The sequence below is a fragment of the Cervus canadensis genome, chromosome 7 (genome assembly GCF_019320065.1).
Source record: "Cervus canadensis isolate Bull #8, Minnesota chromosome 7, ASM1932006v1, whole genome shotgun sequence".
NCBI classification, from domain to species: Eukaryota; Metazoa; Chordata; class Mammalia; order Artiodactyla; family Cervidae; genus Cervus; species Cervus canadensis.
In genome coordinates, this window is record NC_057392.1 from 29,060,014 (window position 1) to 29,077,967 (window position 17,954).

The following is a 17,954-nucleotide window of genomic DNA, read 5'->3' on the forward strand; positions in this document are numbered from 1 at the left end:
AAACATGCAAGTGGATTTGCAAGTGTCTTCCTAGTAGCCCTTGCATGCTGTGAGGCCTTTTTCAGACCCTTTCTCTGTGTTCTAATATTGGCACAGTTGACTTTATTACTTCTCGTGTTACTGGTTAGTTATTTTTCACTGAAAAATATGTCTGTACAATGGATTAGAAAATATAAAAGTCATTAAGGAAAGAGCTCTCTTTCCCTCATGGTATAGAAACTAAGCTGTCTAGTTACTGAAAAGTTTAACTAGCTGTATATTCCAGTCTTCCTGCTTAAACTTACAGAAAGAAGTAGTGATCAATCACCAAGAACAGGGTACTACTGTGTATTTAAATTGATTTTCTTATGTGGCACATGGAACTGTATGAATTATGAAGGCAATAGGGATGTGCTGCAACATTTAAAAATTTATAGTCTTAAAGCCACTATTGTGCCACTAACCATTCTGTATAGAATTGTCTCTCCCTTTAAAAGTGGCATAAAAATTCACTGTATAAAGCAAAAAAATTAAAAAATTTATGTGAGATTAAATAAACTGAGATATCTGTGTTTGTTCAGGAATGTATTTTGCCACAAAAACCAAGTAAAACATTGAGAATAACAGTTGCTATTATTTAATAATAATTTTACTGTTAGAATATCCTTTGAGATAGTTGTTAATGAATATGTCTGGCAAGAGATTTAAATTTAGACAATGAAACAGTATGAAAGTAAGCTTGAATGTGAGGAAAATTTCTGTAAAGATACATCATTTATTTCAAGAAATAAGTATTTGTTCTGATTGTTTAAGAGAAACTGGAAAAATAACATATTTAAGAGAAAAATAGGTACCTGTGGTTTGACTTGAAAACAAAGCATTAAAAAATTACTAAATTTCAGTGAAGTAAGCTTCTCAAATAATAGCCTTGTTAAGAATCAGTAGCATTATTCACACAGTATCAGTTTGATGTGTCAGTTATTGTGTAGTGATTAAGGTTGCTTGTTTTTTTTTATACTTCATTTTAAATTGAGGTGTGACAGATGTGCAGCCCTGCGTTGTGAACGGCATGGTGATGTGATGGTTCCGTACATCACAAAATAGTCACCGCAGTCAGTCACCATCTGTCACCATACGAAGTTATCCCAGTATTATTGACTGCATTCCCAGTGCTGATGGAGAAGGAAATGGCAACCCACTTCAGTATTCTTGCCTGGAGAATCCCGTGGATGGAGGAGCCTGGTGGGCTAACAGTCCACGGGGTCGCAAAGAGTCGGATACGACTGAGCGACTTCACTTTCCCAGCGCTGAACATTTCATCCCCATTGCCTGTTTATTTTGTAGCTAGCAGTTTGCCTTTTTATCTCCCTTGCCTATTTTACTCACAGTCCCCCCACCCCATCCCACTCAGGCAACCACCTATTTTTCTTCCGTATCTGTGAATCTGTTATTGTTTGCTGATTTGTTTTGGTTTTTAGATTCCACACATAATTGAAATCATATGGTATTTTTCTTTCTCTAACAGTTTCACTTAGCATAATACGTATTCCCCAGGATCCGTGACAAATGGCAAGATTTCATTCTTTTTTAACATACAACATTTCATTGTATATATGTATACCAGTTTTGTTTTATTTTTATCCATTCATCCATCAATGGACACTTAAGTTGCTTCCGTATCTTGGCTCTTGTATATAATGTTGCAGTGAACATTGGTGTGCATATGTGTTTTTCAGATTAGTGTTTTTATTTTTCTATGGACAAATTCCCAGAAGTGAAATTGATTGATCATATGGCAGTTGTGTTTTTAATTTTTTTAGGGGTCACCATACTGTTTTCATAATGCCTACACCCAGTTTACATTCCCACCAAAAGTGCATTTATTTACATCCTTGCCAACATTTGTTATTTGTTGTCTTTTTTACTGTAGCTGTTCTGACAGGTGTAAAGTGATATCCCATTGTGGTTTGCATTTACATTTTCCTGATTAGTGATGTTGAGTATCTTTTCATATATGTGTTGGCCATCTGTCTATCATCTTTGGACAAAATGAATGTGCAAGTCCTTTGCCCAGTTTTTAAATTAGGTTCTATTTTTCTCATGTTGAGCTATATGAATTCTTTGTATGTTTTGGATATTATCCCCTCATCAGATATATTATTTGCAAATATTTTCTCCCATTCAGTAGGTGGCCTTTTCATTTTGTTGATAATTTCCTTCACCTTACAAAGTTTTATAGTTTGAGGTAACATTATTTGTTTGTTTTTGCTTTTGTTTCCCTTGCCTGAGGACACAGATTAAAAAATACTTCTAAGGACCATACTGCTTATGTCTTCTGTCTTCCTCTAGGAGTTTCAGGACTTACATTTAAGTCTTTAAATCCATTTTGAGTTTATTTTTGTATATGGTGTAAGATATTGTTCCTGTTCATTTTTTTAACGTGTAACTGTCCAGGTTTCCTAACACTATTTATTGAAGAAACTTTTTTTCCCTATCTGTATTTTTGGCTCCTTTATCATAAATTAGTTATGATATAAGTATGGGTTTATTTCTGGGCTCTGTACTGTTCCATTGATATATGTGCCTGTTTTTGTGCCAGTACCATATTGTTTTGATTACTGTAGCTTTGTAGTATGGTTTGAAATCAGAATTGTGAGACTTCATAGCTTTGCTTTTCTTTCTCAAGATTGTTTTGGCCATTTGGGGTCTTTTATGTTTCTGTACAAGTTTTAGTTATTTGTTCTAGTTCTGGGAGAATTGTCCTTGGTATTTCAACAGGGATCGTAGTGAATCTGTAGATTGCGTTGGGTTGTATGGTCATTTTAACAACATTAATTCTTCAGTCCATGAACCTGATACAGCTTTCTGTTTGTTTGTGTCATCTTTAATTTCTTGCATCAGTGTCTGAGTTTTCAGAGTGTAGGTCTTCCACTTCCTTGGTTAGTTTTTTTCCTCGATATTTTATTATTTTCGTTACAATTGGAAATGAAGCTATTTTCTTAATTTCTCTGATCATTGTTAGTGTATAGAAGCATAACAGATTCCTGTATATTAATTTTGTATCCTGTAGCTTTACCAAATTCATTTAGTAGTTCTAATAGTTTTTTGGTGGCATCTGCGGGATTTTCTGTGTATAGTATCATGTCTTGTGCAAACAGTGACAGTTCTGTTTCTTACTTAACAATTTGGATTCCCTTTATTTATTTTGCTTGTCTAATTGTTGTGGCTAGGGCTTTGAATAAAAGTGGCAGTATCTTGTCTTGTTCCTGATCTTAGAGGGAATGTTTTCGGTTTTTCACTGTTGAGTGTGAAGTTAGCTGTAGGCTTGTCGTATACGGCCTTTGTTATGTTATGGCCCCTCTGTACCCACTATGCTGAGAGTTTTTATCATAAACAGATGCTGAATTTTGTTAAAGCTTCTTCTGCCTCTGTGGAAATGATCATATGATTTTTATTCTTCAGTTTGTTACCCCTTGATTGATTTGCAAATGTTGAATCGTCCTTGCATCCATGGGATAAATCCCACTTGATCATGGTGTGTGACCTATTAATGTATTGTTGAGTTTGGTTTGCTAATACTTTGTTGAGGATTTTTGCATCTTATGTTCATCAGTGATACTGGCCTGTGATTTTCTTTTCTTGTAGTATTTTTAGTTTTGGTATCAAAAATACTGGTCTTTGAGAATAAGTTTGGACACATTCCTTCATTTTCAGCTCTTTGGAATACTTTGAGAAAGATAGATGTTAATTCTTCTTTAAACGTTCAATAGAATTCACCCAAAAACTATCTGGTCCTGGACCTTGTTTATTGAGAGTTTGTAAATTACTGGTTCGACTTCATCACTGGTAGTTGATTGATTCATGTCTGGTAGTTGATTGGTTCATGTCTTGTGTTTCTTCCTGATTCCGTCTTGAGAGATTGTATGTTTCTAGGAATTTATCCATTTCTTCCAGGTTGTCCATTTTACTGGTGTATAGTTGTTTGTAGTAACTTCTTATGATCATTTGTACTTCTGTGATGTCAGTTGTAACTTCCTTCTTATTTCTTATTTGACTTATTTGGGCTCTCTTTCTTGATTAGTTTAATTAAAAATTTGTCAATTTTGTTTATATTTTTAACAAACCAGGTCTTAGTTTCACTTTTCTTTTTTCTTTTTTTTTTTAGTTTCTATTTCATTTATTTGTGCTCTGATCTTTATGATTTCTTTCCTTCTACTAACTTTGGGTTTTGTTTGTTTGTTTTTCCTAGCTCCTTTAGGTATGAAGTTAGGTGTTTGAGATTTTTCTTTATTTCTGAGGTAGTCTTGTATCACTATAAACTTCCCTTTTAGAATTGCCTTTGCTGCATCCCATAGATTGTGATTGTTGTGTCTCCATTTTTATTTACCTCAGGATATTTTTAAATTTCCTCTTTGACTTCTTCAGTGACATATTAGTTGTTTAGTTGCAGATTGCTTATCTTTTATGTGTTTGTGGTTTTTGCAGTTCTTTCTTGTGGTTGATTTCTAGTCTTAGATTCTTGTGGTCAGAAAAGATGTTTGATGTGGTTTCAGTCTTTTTAAATTTATTGAGACTTGTTTTGAGGCCTGGTGTGTGATTTGTCTTGCAGAATGTTGTATGTGCATTTGAAAAGGATATGTATTCTACTGTTTTGGGATGGGATGCTTTGTAGATATCTATTAAGTCCATTGGGTCTAATGTGTAATATAAGTGGTTTTCTTAATGATGATTTTTCTGCCTAGGTGATTTATCCATTGATACAAGTGGCATGTTACTTCCTCCTAGTAATACTGTGTTACTGTTCATTTTTCCCATTATGTCTGTTAATATTTGCTTTATGTATTTGGGTGCTCTTATGTTGGATGCATATATATTTAAAATTGTATCTTTTTCTTGGATTGACCCTTTTAAAATTATGTAATGCTTTTCATTGTCTGTTATTACAGTCTTTGTTTTAAACTCTATTTTGTCTGATACAAAGTACTGCTATCCCAGCTTTCTTTTTCTTTCCATTTACATGGAATACCTTTTTCCATACCCTCACTTGGAGTCTGTGTGTGTCTTTAGATCTGAACTGAGTCTCTGTACAGGCAGCACTTAATATGGGTCTTGTTGTCTTTATTTTTTTATTATTTATTTTTATTATTTTCTTTATCCACTGTATGTCTTCTGATTTAGTCTGTTTACATTTAAAGTAATTATTGATAGGCATTTGTTCATCGTTTAGGGTTATTTTTGTAGTTTTTTTGGTTCCTTTCTTCTTTCTTTCGTTCTCTTTCATTGTGATTGATTACTGTCTTTAGTGTTATGTTTGGATTCTTTCCTTGTCCTTTCTGTGTGTATCTATTAGAGGGTTTTGATTTGTGGTTACCGTGAGGTTTGTGTGCTGTAAGCTGTGCTCAAACGCTCAGTCGTGTCTGACTCTTTGTGACCCCATGGACTGTAGCCTGCCAGGCTCCTCTGTCCATGGGACTCTTCTGGCAAAAATACCATAGTGGGGTCCCATTTCCTCCTCCAGGGGATCTTCCTGACCCAGGGATTGAACCCATATGTCTCATGTCTCCTGAATTGACAAGCAGATTCTTTACCACTAGCGCCACCTGGGAAGCCCCAAGGTGTGCGTATAACAATACATACACATGTGTGTGTGTATACATATATTTATATATGATTATTTTAAGTTCACATCCTTTTAAGTTCAAATGCATTCTAACAGCTATGCATTTTTACTGACACTGTCCACATTTCATGTTTCTGGTATCATATTTGACATCTTTTTGTTTTATGTATCCCTTCAGTTCAGTCGCTCAGTTGTGTCTGACTCTGTGACCCCATGGACTGCAGCATGCCAGACTTCGCTGTCCATCACCAGCTCCGGGAGCTTGCTCAAACTCATGTCCATTGAGTCAGTGATGCCATCCAATCATCTCACCCTCTGTCGTCCCCTTCTCCTCCTGCCTTCAGTGTCCCAGCATCAGGGTCTTTTCCAATGAGTCAGTTCTTCACATCAGGTGGCCAAAGTATTGGAGCTTCAGCTTTGGAATCAGTCCTTCCAATGAATATTCAGGACTGATTTCCTTTAGGATGGACTGTTTGGATCTCCTTGCAGTCCAAGGGACCCTTAAGAGTCTTCTCAAACACTACAGTTCAAAAGCATCAATTTTTTGGCGCTCAGCTTTCTTTATAGTCCAACACTCACATCCATACATGACCACTGGAAAAACCATAGCTTTGACTAGACAGACCTTTGTTGGCATGTATGTATCTTTACCATACTTTTATGTATGTATCCCTTAACCGTACATATTGTGGATATAGATGATTTTACTGCTATTGTTTATTAACCTTTCTACTAGCTTTCTCAGTAATTTATCTACTGGCTTTACTCTGTGTAGTGTGTGTGTGTGTGTGTGTGTGTGCATGCACGCATGCGTGAGTTGTTCAGCCATGTCCGACTCTTTGTGACGCCATGGACTGTAGCCTGCTGGGCTCCCGTGTCCGTGGGATTCTCCAGGCAGGGTTGCTGGAGTGGGTTGCCATTTCCTTCTCCTGGGGGATCTTCCCAACCCAGGGATCGAACCTTGGTCTCCTGCATTGCAGGCAGATTCTTTCCCATCTGAGCCACCAGGGAAGCCCCCTTTATTGTATACCTACATTTACCAATAAGATTTTTCCTTTTGTAATTTTCTAATTTCTAATTGTGGCCTTTTCTTTTTCACTCAGAGACGTGCTTAGAGATGTAAAGTGGGTTTAGTAGTGCCAAACTCTTAGCTTTTGTTTATCTGTGAAACTGTCTTATCTTTTCCTCAAATCTAAATGATAACCTTACTTGGTAGAGTATTCTTGGCTGTAGGCTTTTTTTCCTTTCAGTACTTTTAATATATTGTGCCTTTCCCTTCTGACCTGCAAGGTTTATGCTACAAAGTCAGCTGATGGTCGTATAGGAATTTCCTTGCTCTTCTCTTTTGACTTTAAGATTTTAACAGTTTTTCCTATTTTAATTGCAGTGTATCTTGGTGTGGACCTTTTTGGGATCATCTTGTTTGGGACTTTCTGAGCTTCCTGCACCTGAATGTCTGTTTTCTTCCCCAGACTAGGGAAGTGTTTCAGCTATTATTTCTTCATTTAAGTTCTCTACCCCTTTCTCTATTCTCCTTCTCAGACCCCTGTGATGTGAATGTTAGGTCAATATGTTTGATGTTGTCCCAGAAGTCTCTGAAAGTATCCTCATTTTTTAAAATGCTTTTCTTTCTTCAACTAGGGTGGTTTCCACTTCTCTGTCTTCCATCTCAGCGATTCATTCCTCTGTATCATCTAATCTAGCTTTGATTACCTCTAGTGCGTATTTTTTATTTCCACTATTGTATTCCTCAGCTGTTTGTTTCTTCTTTGTCTCTTCTAATTATTTATTAAACATCTCACTGTGTTCATGCATTCTCCTGAATTCTTTGAACATCTTAATGATCATTACCTTGAACTCTTTATCGGGTAGATTGCTTAGTTCTTCTTCTGGGGTTTCTTTGTTCCTTCATTGGGGACATTTTCTTCTTTTGCCTCTTTCTGCCTCGTTTTGTTTTTATTTTTATGTATTAACTATGTCACTTGTGTTTCTTGGTCTTGGAGAAGTGGAGATGTCCTTGTGGAGGAGACGTACTGTGTGCCCAGTGGCACACCCCTCCACTCACCCAAGCTCTGTGCCCGAGAGGTGCCCTGCACGTGTTGCATGGGCCCCTCTGTGGGGCTGACCACTGCAATCCCAGTTGGACGCCAGGCCCTGCCTCACGCATAGGCTGCCAGCCACGGGTGGGCACAGTCAGGTCCCAGAACAGCTGTCTGAGCAGCCCAGGGGGAGTGCCTAGAGCTGGTGTTGGCCTGCTGATGGGTCGGGCTGTGTCCCAAGATTAAGGCACTTCAGAGCGTGTGAAGGTGGAGTGAAGTGTGGCCTGGTGATGGGTTTCTTCACTGTGATAATGCTCACATTCACGTCAAAATTCTATGAAAGTTACTGAGCAGAAACAAAACCAGCCTGAGCAGGCTTCTCACACCATGGAATTGGCGCCGGTTTCCTTCTGAAAGGTTGCTGCTGCGAGCCGTGTGTCATGCCAGTACTTGTGATCTGCGGAGGAGAGGATTTCCATCCGAGTTCAGAGATGAAGTGTGACTACTTGGAGCTTCTTGTGTAGCAGAGTTTTATTAAAGTATAACAGAGGTAGAGAAAGCTTCTGACAGACATCAGAAGGGGACAGAAAGAGTGCCCCCTTGCTAGTTGTTAGCAAGGTGTTTTATGTCTCTTAGCAAGCCATTTATCAGATGAGAGAGACACCTCAAGGCTGAGGGAGTTTCACCAGGCCCCTCTCCCACAGTAGGCGTTTTTGAGATAGGATGGCAGAGGTGTGTCATCCCCCAGCCATCAATCAATTGACAGGAATACTGGTTTATTGAGCCATTATCAGCCCAAGGTTTGAGAAAAATAAAAAAGTTAGTCTTAGGCGGAACTATCTTGAAGAAAGGCAATTTCCAAAGCAAATACATAGTTTCATTAACATAGTTTAAGGATTTCCATGAGAAACACATTGGTTAGCTCAAGGCAGAACCAGGTGTCCTCAACACAATTAAAAGACGCCTCTTTTAATTTTCATCTGCCACTTGGGAACCTCTGGCTTTCTTGCCTGTTACCCTCTCCCTTTTCTTTATGTGATCTCTTTGTAGTCAGGGTTGATCTTGCCCTAAACGCTTCTTCATCTGTGTTAAAATTTACAAGGGTTTCTTTATTATCTTCGGGTACAGATTTGAAGAATTTCCTGGGTTCATCATTTGTGCTATCAGTTTTGAGATACCTTTTCTATTTCAAAATATTTCCATATTGATCTATTCAGGCTTTTTTGTCTAGAACTCTTTCATACAGAATTGCCTCATCTTTGACTAAAACTACTCCTAATCTTATATCATTTGTGACTTTCTTTATTTAGTGATGTTTTCTTATTAATACTTGAGTGAAAGTGTTATCCTTTTGTTTGACTGCCTCAAACCTCTCTTGTATTTTATAGTCTTCACCTTAGTCTCAATTATTCTTGTTTGAGTAATTTTTTTTGTCTACTTGGGTTAATGTTCCATAGTCCGTTTTGATGATACATCTCCATTTTAAGCTGCTGTCTTTAAATTCAGACAAATCTTACCAAGGGATCCCTGAGGCTGTCCAAGGCTTTTTCTTTGTTGCCACTTGGAACTAACTGCACATGGAATGTTTCATCATAAACCTGATTATTTTTTTTAGTTCTCTAGCATTTATTGCCCCATTCAGGTCCCTCTGAATTGCTGGTTTTCTCTCCAGACACAATTTGCAGCCATGTCTTTGTGCCCTTAAATGCTAGTGATACCTGGAACCTTCCTCTGAAAAGCTTAGCAGCAATTCTTCTTTATACTTTTTACTCCTTTATACTCCTTACGCTAAGGAGTGGTGAAGTCCTGAAATAAAGAGATGTTCTGCTCATGTAGAAATAAGTTTCATGAATTAGAAAGGAATTTAGTGTTTGTTGGTTGATGTGTGGCAGGGGCAGGGTGAGGCACAAGTGATACAGAAGAGACTGAGAACAGAAATTGTGTTGATGAGCTTCTTGGGAATATGGCCTTAGAGAATTAAGTCTGATTTATGTCCAAAAATCACATCTACTCCAGTCCATAATTTGCCACATTTAAAATAGCAAAGAAATGTGTGTGTGTGTGTGTTTTTAGTATCTTCCAAATTGTTTGGTTTGTGACATCATTAGAAAAAGAATGCAGGTTTCTAAGTTGATTTGTTGAAATAAGACAAATCTTTTGGATTTACAAGCTCTTTTATTTTTCTGAGTCAATATGATCTACTCTGTAGACACACCCAGTATTTATTGTGCATATATGGTGTTCTATAAACTCAGTAGAGACTTCTGAAACAGGATAATAATGTTAACCGTTTCAAGGATTTTATAGTCGCATTGGGGAGACGAGGCTCCTGCATTAGAAGTAGGAAATGATGTAAGATAGGATATTGTTCGTTGTAAACTAACATAATACAGATTGTTAGTCCTGTGAACTTTAAAGGAGAGCTAGTAATTAAAATGAAAAGGGGATTCCCTGGTGGGCTCAGTAGTAAAGAATCCGCCTGCCAGTGCAGGAGACGCAGGTTTGATCCCTGGCTGGGAAGACTCTGCATGCCACGGGGCAACTAACTCCTGCCCCGCAACTACTGAACTTGTGCTGTGGGAGCCTGGATACCGCGACTGCTGAGCCCACACACTACAACTGCTGCAGCCCGCAGGCTACAGAGCTGGTGCTCCGCACCAAGGGAGGCCTCCACCGTGAGAGGCCCGTGCAGTGCAGCTGGAGAGTAGCCCCCCTGCCACAACTGGGGAGGCCTGTGTGCAGTGTCTGGTTACTGAGTGCTGGGGAGTGTGCCTATGTCCCCCAGTTAGTCTTCACGGCAGCTCAGAGAGCGCAGTGACCAACTCGGGCCCGTAGAGCTGACATTCGGTACCATTTCATTCTGCCGCCAAAGTCCATGTGCCCTTCACTGCTCCAGTCTTCACTGAGAGACAGTCAGTGGAGGGAGGTGCTACAGAGCATCTGAGAGAAGAGGGGACCAGAGGGAGCCTTCCAGGAGCAGGGGCAGGATGAGCACAGGCATTCGGAGGGGAAACCAGTGAGGGTCGTTCGTGGGGCTGAGAGAGACAGGACCAGCTAGAGCCAGATATGGGGATATGGTACTGGAAGATGGTGAGGCCAGAGTAGAGGAGGCTTTGAGAGGACAGGAAATACCTAACGTTCTAGGGCAGCCTGGCCCAGAGGCACTTCCTGCCAGGATGAAAATGCTCTGTGCCTGTGCTGTGCAGTGATCTAGCTCCTAGGACGCTTGGTCCTTAAACTCTTGAAATATGACTACTGCCACTAAGGAGCTGATTTGTAAACTTAATTATATATAACCACGTGTGAGTAGTGATTACATGTGGATAGCATAGCTCTAGGGATAGGTAGACGTTTACAGTTTTTGATCGGATATAGAACTCAGGCAAGTGCTGATTAAAGAATAGTAATTTCAGATGTATTTGAAAGGAATTGATAAGTATTCCAACTGCATCCTCACTTGGAGAATGATATAACTAATAAAAATGTGGTAAAACTGTTTTGTAACTTTGTTATCTCCTGGCTTTTTAAATAGGGGCTGAGGTTTATCCAACTGAAAAATCCTTGGAGTCATTTACGTTGGAAAGGAAGATACAGTGAAAATGATGTAAAAAACTGGACCCCAGAGTTGCAAAAGTATTTAAACTTTGATCCTCGAACAGCTCAGAAAATAGACAATGGTAAATATCTTTTTAATAATATGTGCTTAACATGCCTTAACAGTGTAAAATGTACTCAACTGACAAGTCATTAAGGTTTTTTTAGACTAACAAAGACATCTAATTTTTAGGAATATTTTGGATTTCGTGGGACGATCTCTGCCAGTATTATGATGTAATTTACTTGAGTTGGAATCCAGGTCTTTTTAAAGAATCAACATGTATTCACAGGTAAGTTTTTTGCACATTTCAAAATATGCTTCATAGTAGTATCCCTTCTTTCATTTAAAATGAAATTATTTGGGAAGACTAGTATTCCCTCTTTTTATTATGCCCATAGAAGGCTTCCTTAGTAGCTCAGCTAGCAAAGAATCTGCCTGCCATGCAGGAGACCCTGGTTCAATTCCTGGGTTGGGAAGATCCGCTGGAGAAGGGACTGACTACCCACTCCAGTATTCTTGGGCTTCCCTGGTGGCTCAGCTGGTAAAGAATCTGCCCGCAATGTGGGAGACCTGGGTTCAATCCCTGGGTCGAGGAAGATTCCCTGGAGAAGGGAACAGCTACCCACTCCAGTATTCTGGCCTGGAGAATTCCATGGACTGTATAGCTCATGGAGTTGCAAAGAGTCGGACACGACTGAGCGACTTGGGCTTCCCTGCTGGCTTCCCTGGTGGCTCAGATGGTAAAGAATCCGCCTGCAATGCGGGAGACCTGGGTTCGATCCTGGGTTGGGAAGATCCCCTGGACGAGGGCATGGCAGCCCACTCCAGTATTCTTGCCTAGAGAGTCCTCAGGGACAGAGGAGCCTGGCAGGCTGCAGTCCATGGGGTCACAGAGAGTCAGACACGACTAAGCACACAGCATGCATAGAGGACTATCATGTAATAGTCACTTTCTTTGTATGCTTCTTGATCATGCCAAAAACTTAAAAAACAAGAAAACTTTATAACCTAATTGTGTTTGAAACAAAGCTTTTTAAAATAGCGTTTCCACTGAGCTCTGTGAGAAGTTTAATCACGGCCTCCCTGCTGATGTTGTCTCTTAGCACCTGGGACGCTAAGCAAGGCCCAGTGAAGGACGCCTACAGCCTGGCCAACAACCCCCAGTACAAGCTGGAGGTGCAGTGTCCGCAGGGGGGCGCCGCGGTCTGGGTTTTGCTTAGTCGACACATAACGGACAAGGTACTGGTGCCCTCCTTACATCCCATACAGACATTCCTGCAAATATAATTAGACCAACAAGAGCAAGGTAGGCAACTCGATCACCAGCCTGTTCCCTTTAAGAGGTGGCTCGAAAATAGTGTTTTCTTAGATAAATGAATATTTTCCTCAAAGGAAATTGGTAATTTATAATTATACACTTCAAATCTCTTGCAGAAATCCTGTATGAAGAACAGCATGAGGGAATCTATGCTTTCTAGTGAGAGTTTTAGTGTTGATTATATACTCTTTAGATCTTAAGAATATTAACATAAAAATATGCTAAAGGGGTTTTGGAAATGTTAATTCATTAGGCCTGGTTTTGTAAAGGGTAACCATAATTTTAATGGTTTTTAGAGTGTTTTTGTAGTATATTCCTTCATACAGCATGCTCATCTACTGAAATTACAGTTTAATTGACATATTTTATAACAGTAATAGACCGCTCTTAAACTTAGAAACAATCTCCTTCTCCTCCCCTACCCACCTACAGACACACACACACACAGGAACTCTGTGAGTCGATTTTCCTAATCATATTGAATTCTTTGTGCCTTTAGGATGATTTTGCAAATAACCGAGAATTTATCACAATGGTTGTATACAAGACTGATGGGAAAAAAGTTTATTACCCAGGTATGTTTAGTAAACAGACATTCAAACAAACGTTAAAATTCTATTTGTGTGATTAACTTGAAAAATGACAAATTTTATGTAGGTAATAAGCATACATTAATAATTATGCTGATAAGACTGATAGAAACCACTCAAACAGATGTGTGGCTATTGCTGCTACATGTGTTTTATTTTTTTTTAATTTAGAGACCTCAGGTATTTGGAATTTCTGTACTCTCACACATTGCTGTCAGAGCTTTATTTCTAAAATTTAAATCCTGTCTTTTTCTCTGACCAGAAATTCTGTGGCTTTCTACAGACTCTTGGATAAAGTCCAGGCTCTTGAGTGAGATGTCTGAGGCTTTTATACTCTGGCCTTCTCCTTAAGGCATCCTCAGCGCAGGTCTAGCTGCTTCTGAACACATCACGCCCGTGTTGCCCTCCTCTCTCAGTTCTTCCGCCAAGAGTCTCTTCTCCCTGGCTTCTGCCCACATATTCCTTTTACTCTATTCTTTGTAGTGAATGTGATTAAGATCCAGTTTATGTTATTTCCTCTGACAACCTTCCTGCCGGATACAGTGAATCTTTCCCTGAGGCATTAACTTAACTGTGTTGAGACCATTTTGCTTTCATATCAAAAGAAAATTTTTTATCATTTACTGAGTGATAGGAACTATTAGTTTATGTTCTAGTTTGGGAGACAAAAAGGAAAAAACCCTTAATAATGACACCCATGTAGAAAGAAATAACAGGGTGTTGGTGACTGCTTGGCCACTTTGGGTGGGTGGCCATGGAAGGCCTTTGGAGAAGGAAGAAGAGAAACTGAATGACGAACAGGAGTCAGTCATGCAAAGACGGAGGAAAGAGCATTGCAAGCAGAGGGAACAGCCAGTACAAGGACCCTGACATGGGCCAAAGATGGATGTTTTCTGGGAAGAGAAGGAAGACCAGGAGGCCTGGGCAGTGTGGGGGTCAGAAGTGTTAGACGTATGCAGGCTCAGATCACGTGAGGTGCTGTCAGCCCAGCCCAGGAAAGAGTTGAAATTTTGCTCCAAGCACGATGGAAATCTTTGGAGGGTCTCAGGAAAATGACATTATCTGGTGTGCGTGTGTGTTTTAAGAAAATTCTTTGCAGAATGTATTGGAGGGGACAAAACTTGGAAGCAGAGGACCCAATTAGGTGATTTTTATTTCTGTGAGAAGCGATGGTGGTTTGAACTTGTGGTAAAGTGGAGATGAGAAGGGCATAGGTTAGGGTTTGGTTAGGATTGTCAGGACTTGCTGGGTCAGTGGGGGGTGGTAGGAGTCCAGGACCACGTCTGAATTTTTGGCTTGGAAAACAGAAAGGTGTAACGGTGACTGCGATGCGGGAACCAGGCAGGGAGCAGATCTGTTGCAGAGTGAAGCAGAAGTTACTTTTGGGTTTTGATAAATGTGAGATCCCTGTTAGCGCTCCCGTTGCCGTGACCTACTGAGGTCGGGTTAGAGACAGGTGGACTTCGTGCGCCGGCAGCATCTTTGACCTTGACGAGGACAGAGTGGCCACAGGTGGGCTGGGATCCCAGGGGAAAGGACTGGGTGTGCCTGAGATGAGGCTGTCAAGAAGGCTGTGCAGAGAAGCAGGCGCCAGTGGCTAAGGTGGGATCAGAAGTGGTCTTGTTGAGTTTCGTTTTGTTTGATCTTAGGAGAAGGTGGCTTTCTTCCCCCATTATGCTGCCTGGGGGCATCCTGAGGGTCTCTGGGATGGGCACGGCACACAGTCGGTCCAGAGATAAACATCGAGTTAAACGAGCCACGTTTTCCATGTTGGTCATTATACATCCAGAACACAAAGGTTGTGAGTTACATTCCTAGCATTAACATGTTACACGGCTTTTGAATTTCGAAGAACTTGTTACTCTTTGTACTTGGATTTTTTAAAAAACAATTTCCTTCCTCTCTTACACAGAGTGACTTTGCCATTCCAGGGTACTTAGTGGTTCACATTTTTATTTTGATCACGACACTCAGAAGTAAATTGGACTGTTCTCCATCCAACAGAAAAGTAAACTGAGACGCAGGTCAGACTGTCCAGGATCACAGACATGCCAGTCCTTTTCCCCTCAGAGTAGGTCACACCACCTCTAAACACAAGAGACTTACTACATTTGAGATACTAAAATTTTTCCACAAGTTACGTTATAGATTCAGTGTTCCCGAATAATGTCAGCAATATAGCATTGATCTTAAATTACTTACTTGATATGCATAAAATGACTTTATTGTATCAGCCTTGATTCATGAGCCTGTCAAAGAATATCTCAGGCAGCGTTGCCTGTAGCAGCAAAATACTGGAACCAAACCAAATCTCCACATTGTCTGAACAACTAGATGGGGAAGCATAGATACAGTGTCCGCTTCACATGATGGGGTATGCTGTTGCACACGCAGATTTGAAAAGAGTAAACCTGTGTAGACACCAACATGGATCTCAAAAACCTGAGTGAAAGATAAGGTGTAAAACAAGACACATACTGCTTGTTTTTTTACATACATGCTCATGAGTGTGTGTGTGTGTCTGTGTGTGTAAAAGTCTGCAAAGATGCCTATCAGATCCATCAGAGTGGAATGGAATAAGACTTAATGGTGGTGGTTAAAAGGAACTTTGTTTTACAAAGAAGCTAGTATGACAAAAAAAGATAATTGAATCCTGAGTGGTGGAGAATATAGATAACATGTTTATATACTTCTTTGTATCTTTTTAAAAACTTCCTCAAAAGGAAAAAAGAAGTTAATCTTGATTTTAAAATCCTCTGTCAGGAGAGAAATATGACACAGGGCAAATAGCAGGGATTATCGTATACCTCGTTGAATGTATTCCAAAAGATTGCTTTCTGTGTATTAGAAATTATTTAATTTACAAGTTTTAAGTTGTTTAAAGTTTTAAATTGAAATTGTAATTCTTTAATACCATTATATTTTAAAGATAGAATTAATTAAGGGAATGTCCATCCATTTAATTATTTTTCCTACCATCAGCCATAAAACTTTTTTAAAAACTACCGAGAATAAAGTCCCATCTTCTGTAAACCTACTTGTTTATTTGCAGCTGACCCACCTCCATACATTGATGGGATTCGAATTAACAGCCCTCACTATTTGACTAAGATAAAGCTAACCACACCGGGGACCCACACCTTTACGTTAGTGGTTTCCCAGTATGAAAAACAGAACACAATCCATTACACAGTGCGGGTAAGTAAACCAACATGACAGAATAATGATAGAAAGCACGTAATGTCTCTGCTTGTGAGATTATCTACAAAAAGGTTCATTTATAAAGACTGATCTTTATATACTGCTGAGTGTGCTTATCTGTATAACAGTTGTGTTGAATTATGATGATGATTCGTGCAGAAAATGCTTTTGAACAGTAATGAAATGTTTTTATTTTGAATAACATTTTGAATGAATATTATAGGTTTCAGAGTAGTGGTTTAGTCCTGAGGTAATGTGGTATATTGGACCAGTAAACTCACAGAGCAATAAAAACTCCTTTAGTCTACATAATACTTTTATTGACTTAAAAAAGAAAACCTTGAACTTAGTGAAAGGAAATTGACTGCCTATAAACATATTGCTCTCATGTAACGGGGAAGGTCATTGTGATTGTGTTCTTCATAGATTTGTTTGCCGTAACTTAGTAAAGAGGCTGTTTTAATAGATTTTTAGTGATGAAAGGGACACCGGGGAGCTGCTCTCTTAAGATGCAGAAGCCAAGGCCTGGGGGGTGTGGTGTGTCCCGAGCTGCAGTCCGCAGGCAGAGTCAAGATAAGCACCCTGGCTGCCCACCTGCAGTCCTTTAATCCTGCCCTGATACAGGAGGCCCGAGGAATCGGGGCTGTCAACTACCCCAGCTGATTTCTTAGTCTTCCAGAACATTCTAAAGTGTGTTTTTGTAAGTATAAATTGTATCACTATAATAATTTTTTTTTTTCACTCTAGGTATACTCAGCATGCAGCTTTACTTTTTCAAAGATTCCTTCCCCATACACCGTATCAAAACAGGTAAAAGATTTTTTTTTCTTTGGGTCACAGTCTCATTGAAATCTTAGAATTCTCTTTCTTTTTGTCTCCCCCCCTTTTTTTTTTCATATTTAAGAGTTTCTTACAAAGTAAAAACATTCTAGGATTTGACTGTCAGTATACTCTCCAGTCTGGGTTGGAACACACAACCTTCAGTGGGCACTGAGTGATTCTGTGGGGAAAAGTGAATTCAGAGAAAGAAGATTCATGCAAACCCTTGGTCAGCAGAGAAGGCGGTGTGGATGAACCTTTTAAGCAGAATTTGAGATTGACTCTGCAGGGTGGGCTGGACATGGGCAAGAGGATTTGAGGGAGAATTCTTGGCAGGGAGGACTCGAAGACTGGGGGTGGAGACAGGTCTGAGATAGCAAAGTGGCTGGGCTGACTTGGAGAGTTACCCTGAAGAGTTGATGGAGCCACAATGGAGCCTTTTTTCTTTTTAAAGGCGCAGAGGAATTTTATTGTCTTTAAAGCAGAATTCTAGAATGTGAAGTTTTGTTAATACAAAGGCTTTGTTTTATTAGATTAATGGCAAGTGGAGTGGTCAGAGTGCCGGAGGATGTGGAAATTTCCAAGAGACTCACAAAAATAACCCCATTTACCAATTCCATATAGAAAAGACTGGGCCGCTACTGATTGAGCTAAGAGGACCAAGGTTTGTGATGTTAACTTTCTTAAATTAATGGTATTGTGTTAAAAATGAGCTTAGTGGAACAGGATTTTGAAACATATATTTGTATGGACACTCGATCTGTGATTAAAGACGGCATTGCATAAAAGT

General features: G+C 39.5%; 1 protein-coding gene across 2 annotated transcripts in view; it reads left to right on the plus strand.

The window, feature by feature from the left end:
* Positions 1-17,954, plus strand: part of CAPN7 (calpain 7) — a 46,298-nt gene that overhangs the window by 24,207 nt on the left and 4,137 nt on the right. The window contains exons 13-19 of one of the 2 annotated variants that reach the window (XM_043474757.1): positions 11,171-11,315; positions 11,426-11,525; positions 12,340-12,475; positions 13,054-13,129; positions 16,197-16,342; positions 17,093-17,155; positions 17,698-17,828. In XM_043474757.1, the coding sequence (XP_043330692.1) occupies positions 11,171-11,315; positions 11,426-11,525; positions 12,340-12,475; positions 13,054-13,129; positions 16,197-16,342; positions 17,093-17,155; positions 17,698-17,828 (797 nt within the window). The remainder of the gene's footprint in view (positions 1-11,170; positions 11,316-11,425; positions 11,526-12,339; positions 12,476-13,053; positions 13,130-16,196; positions 16,343-17,092; positions 17,156-17,697; positions 17,829-17,954) is intronic. The other variant, XM_043474758.1, reaches the window with a different exon arrangement.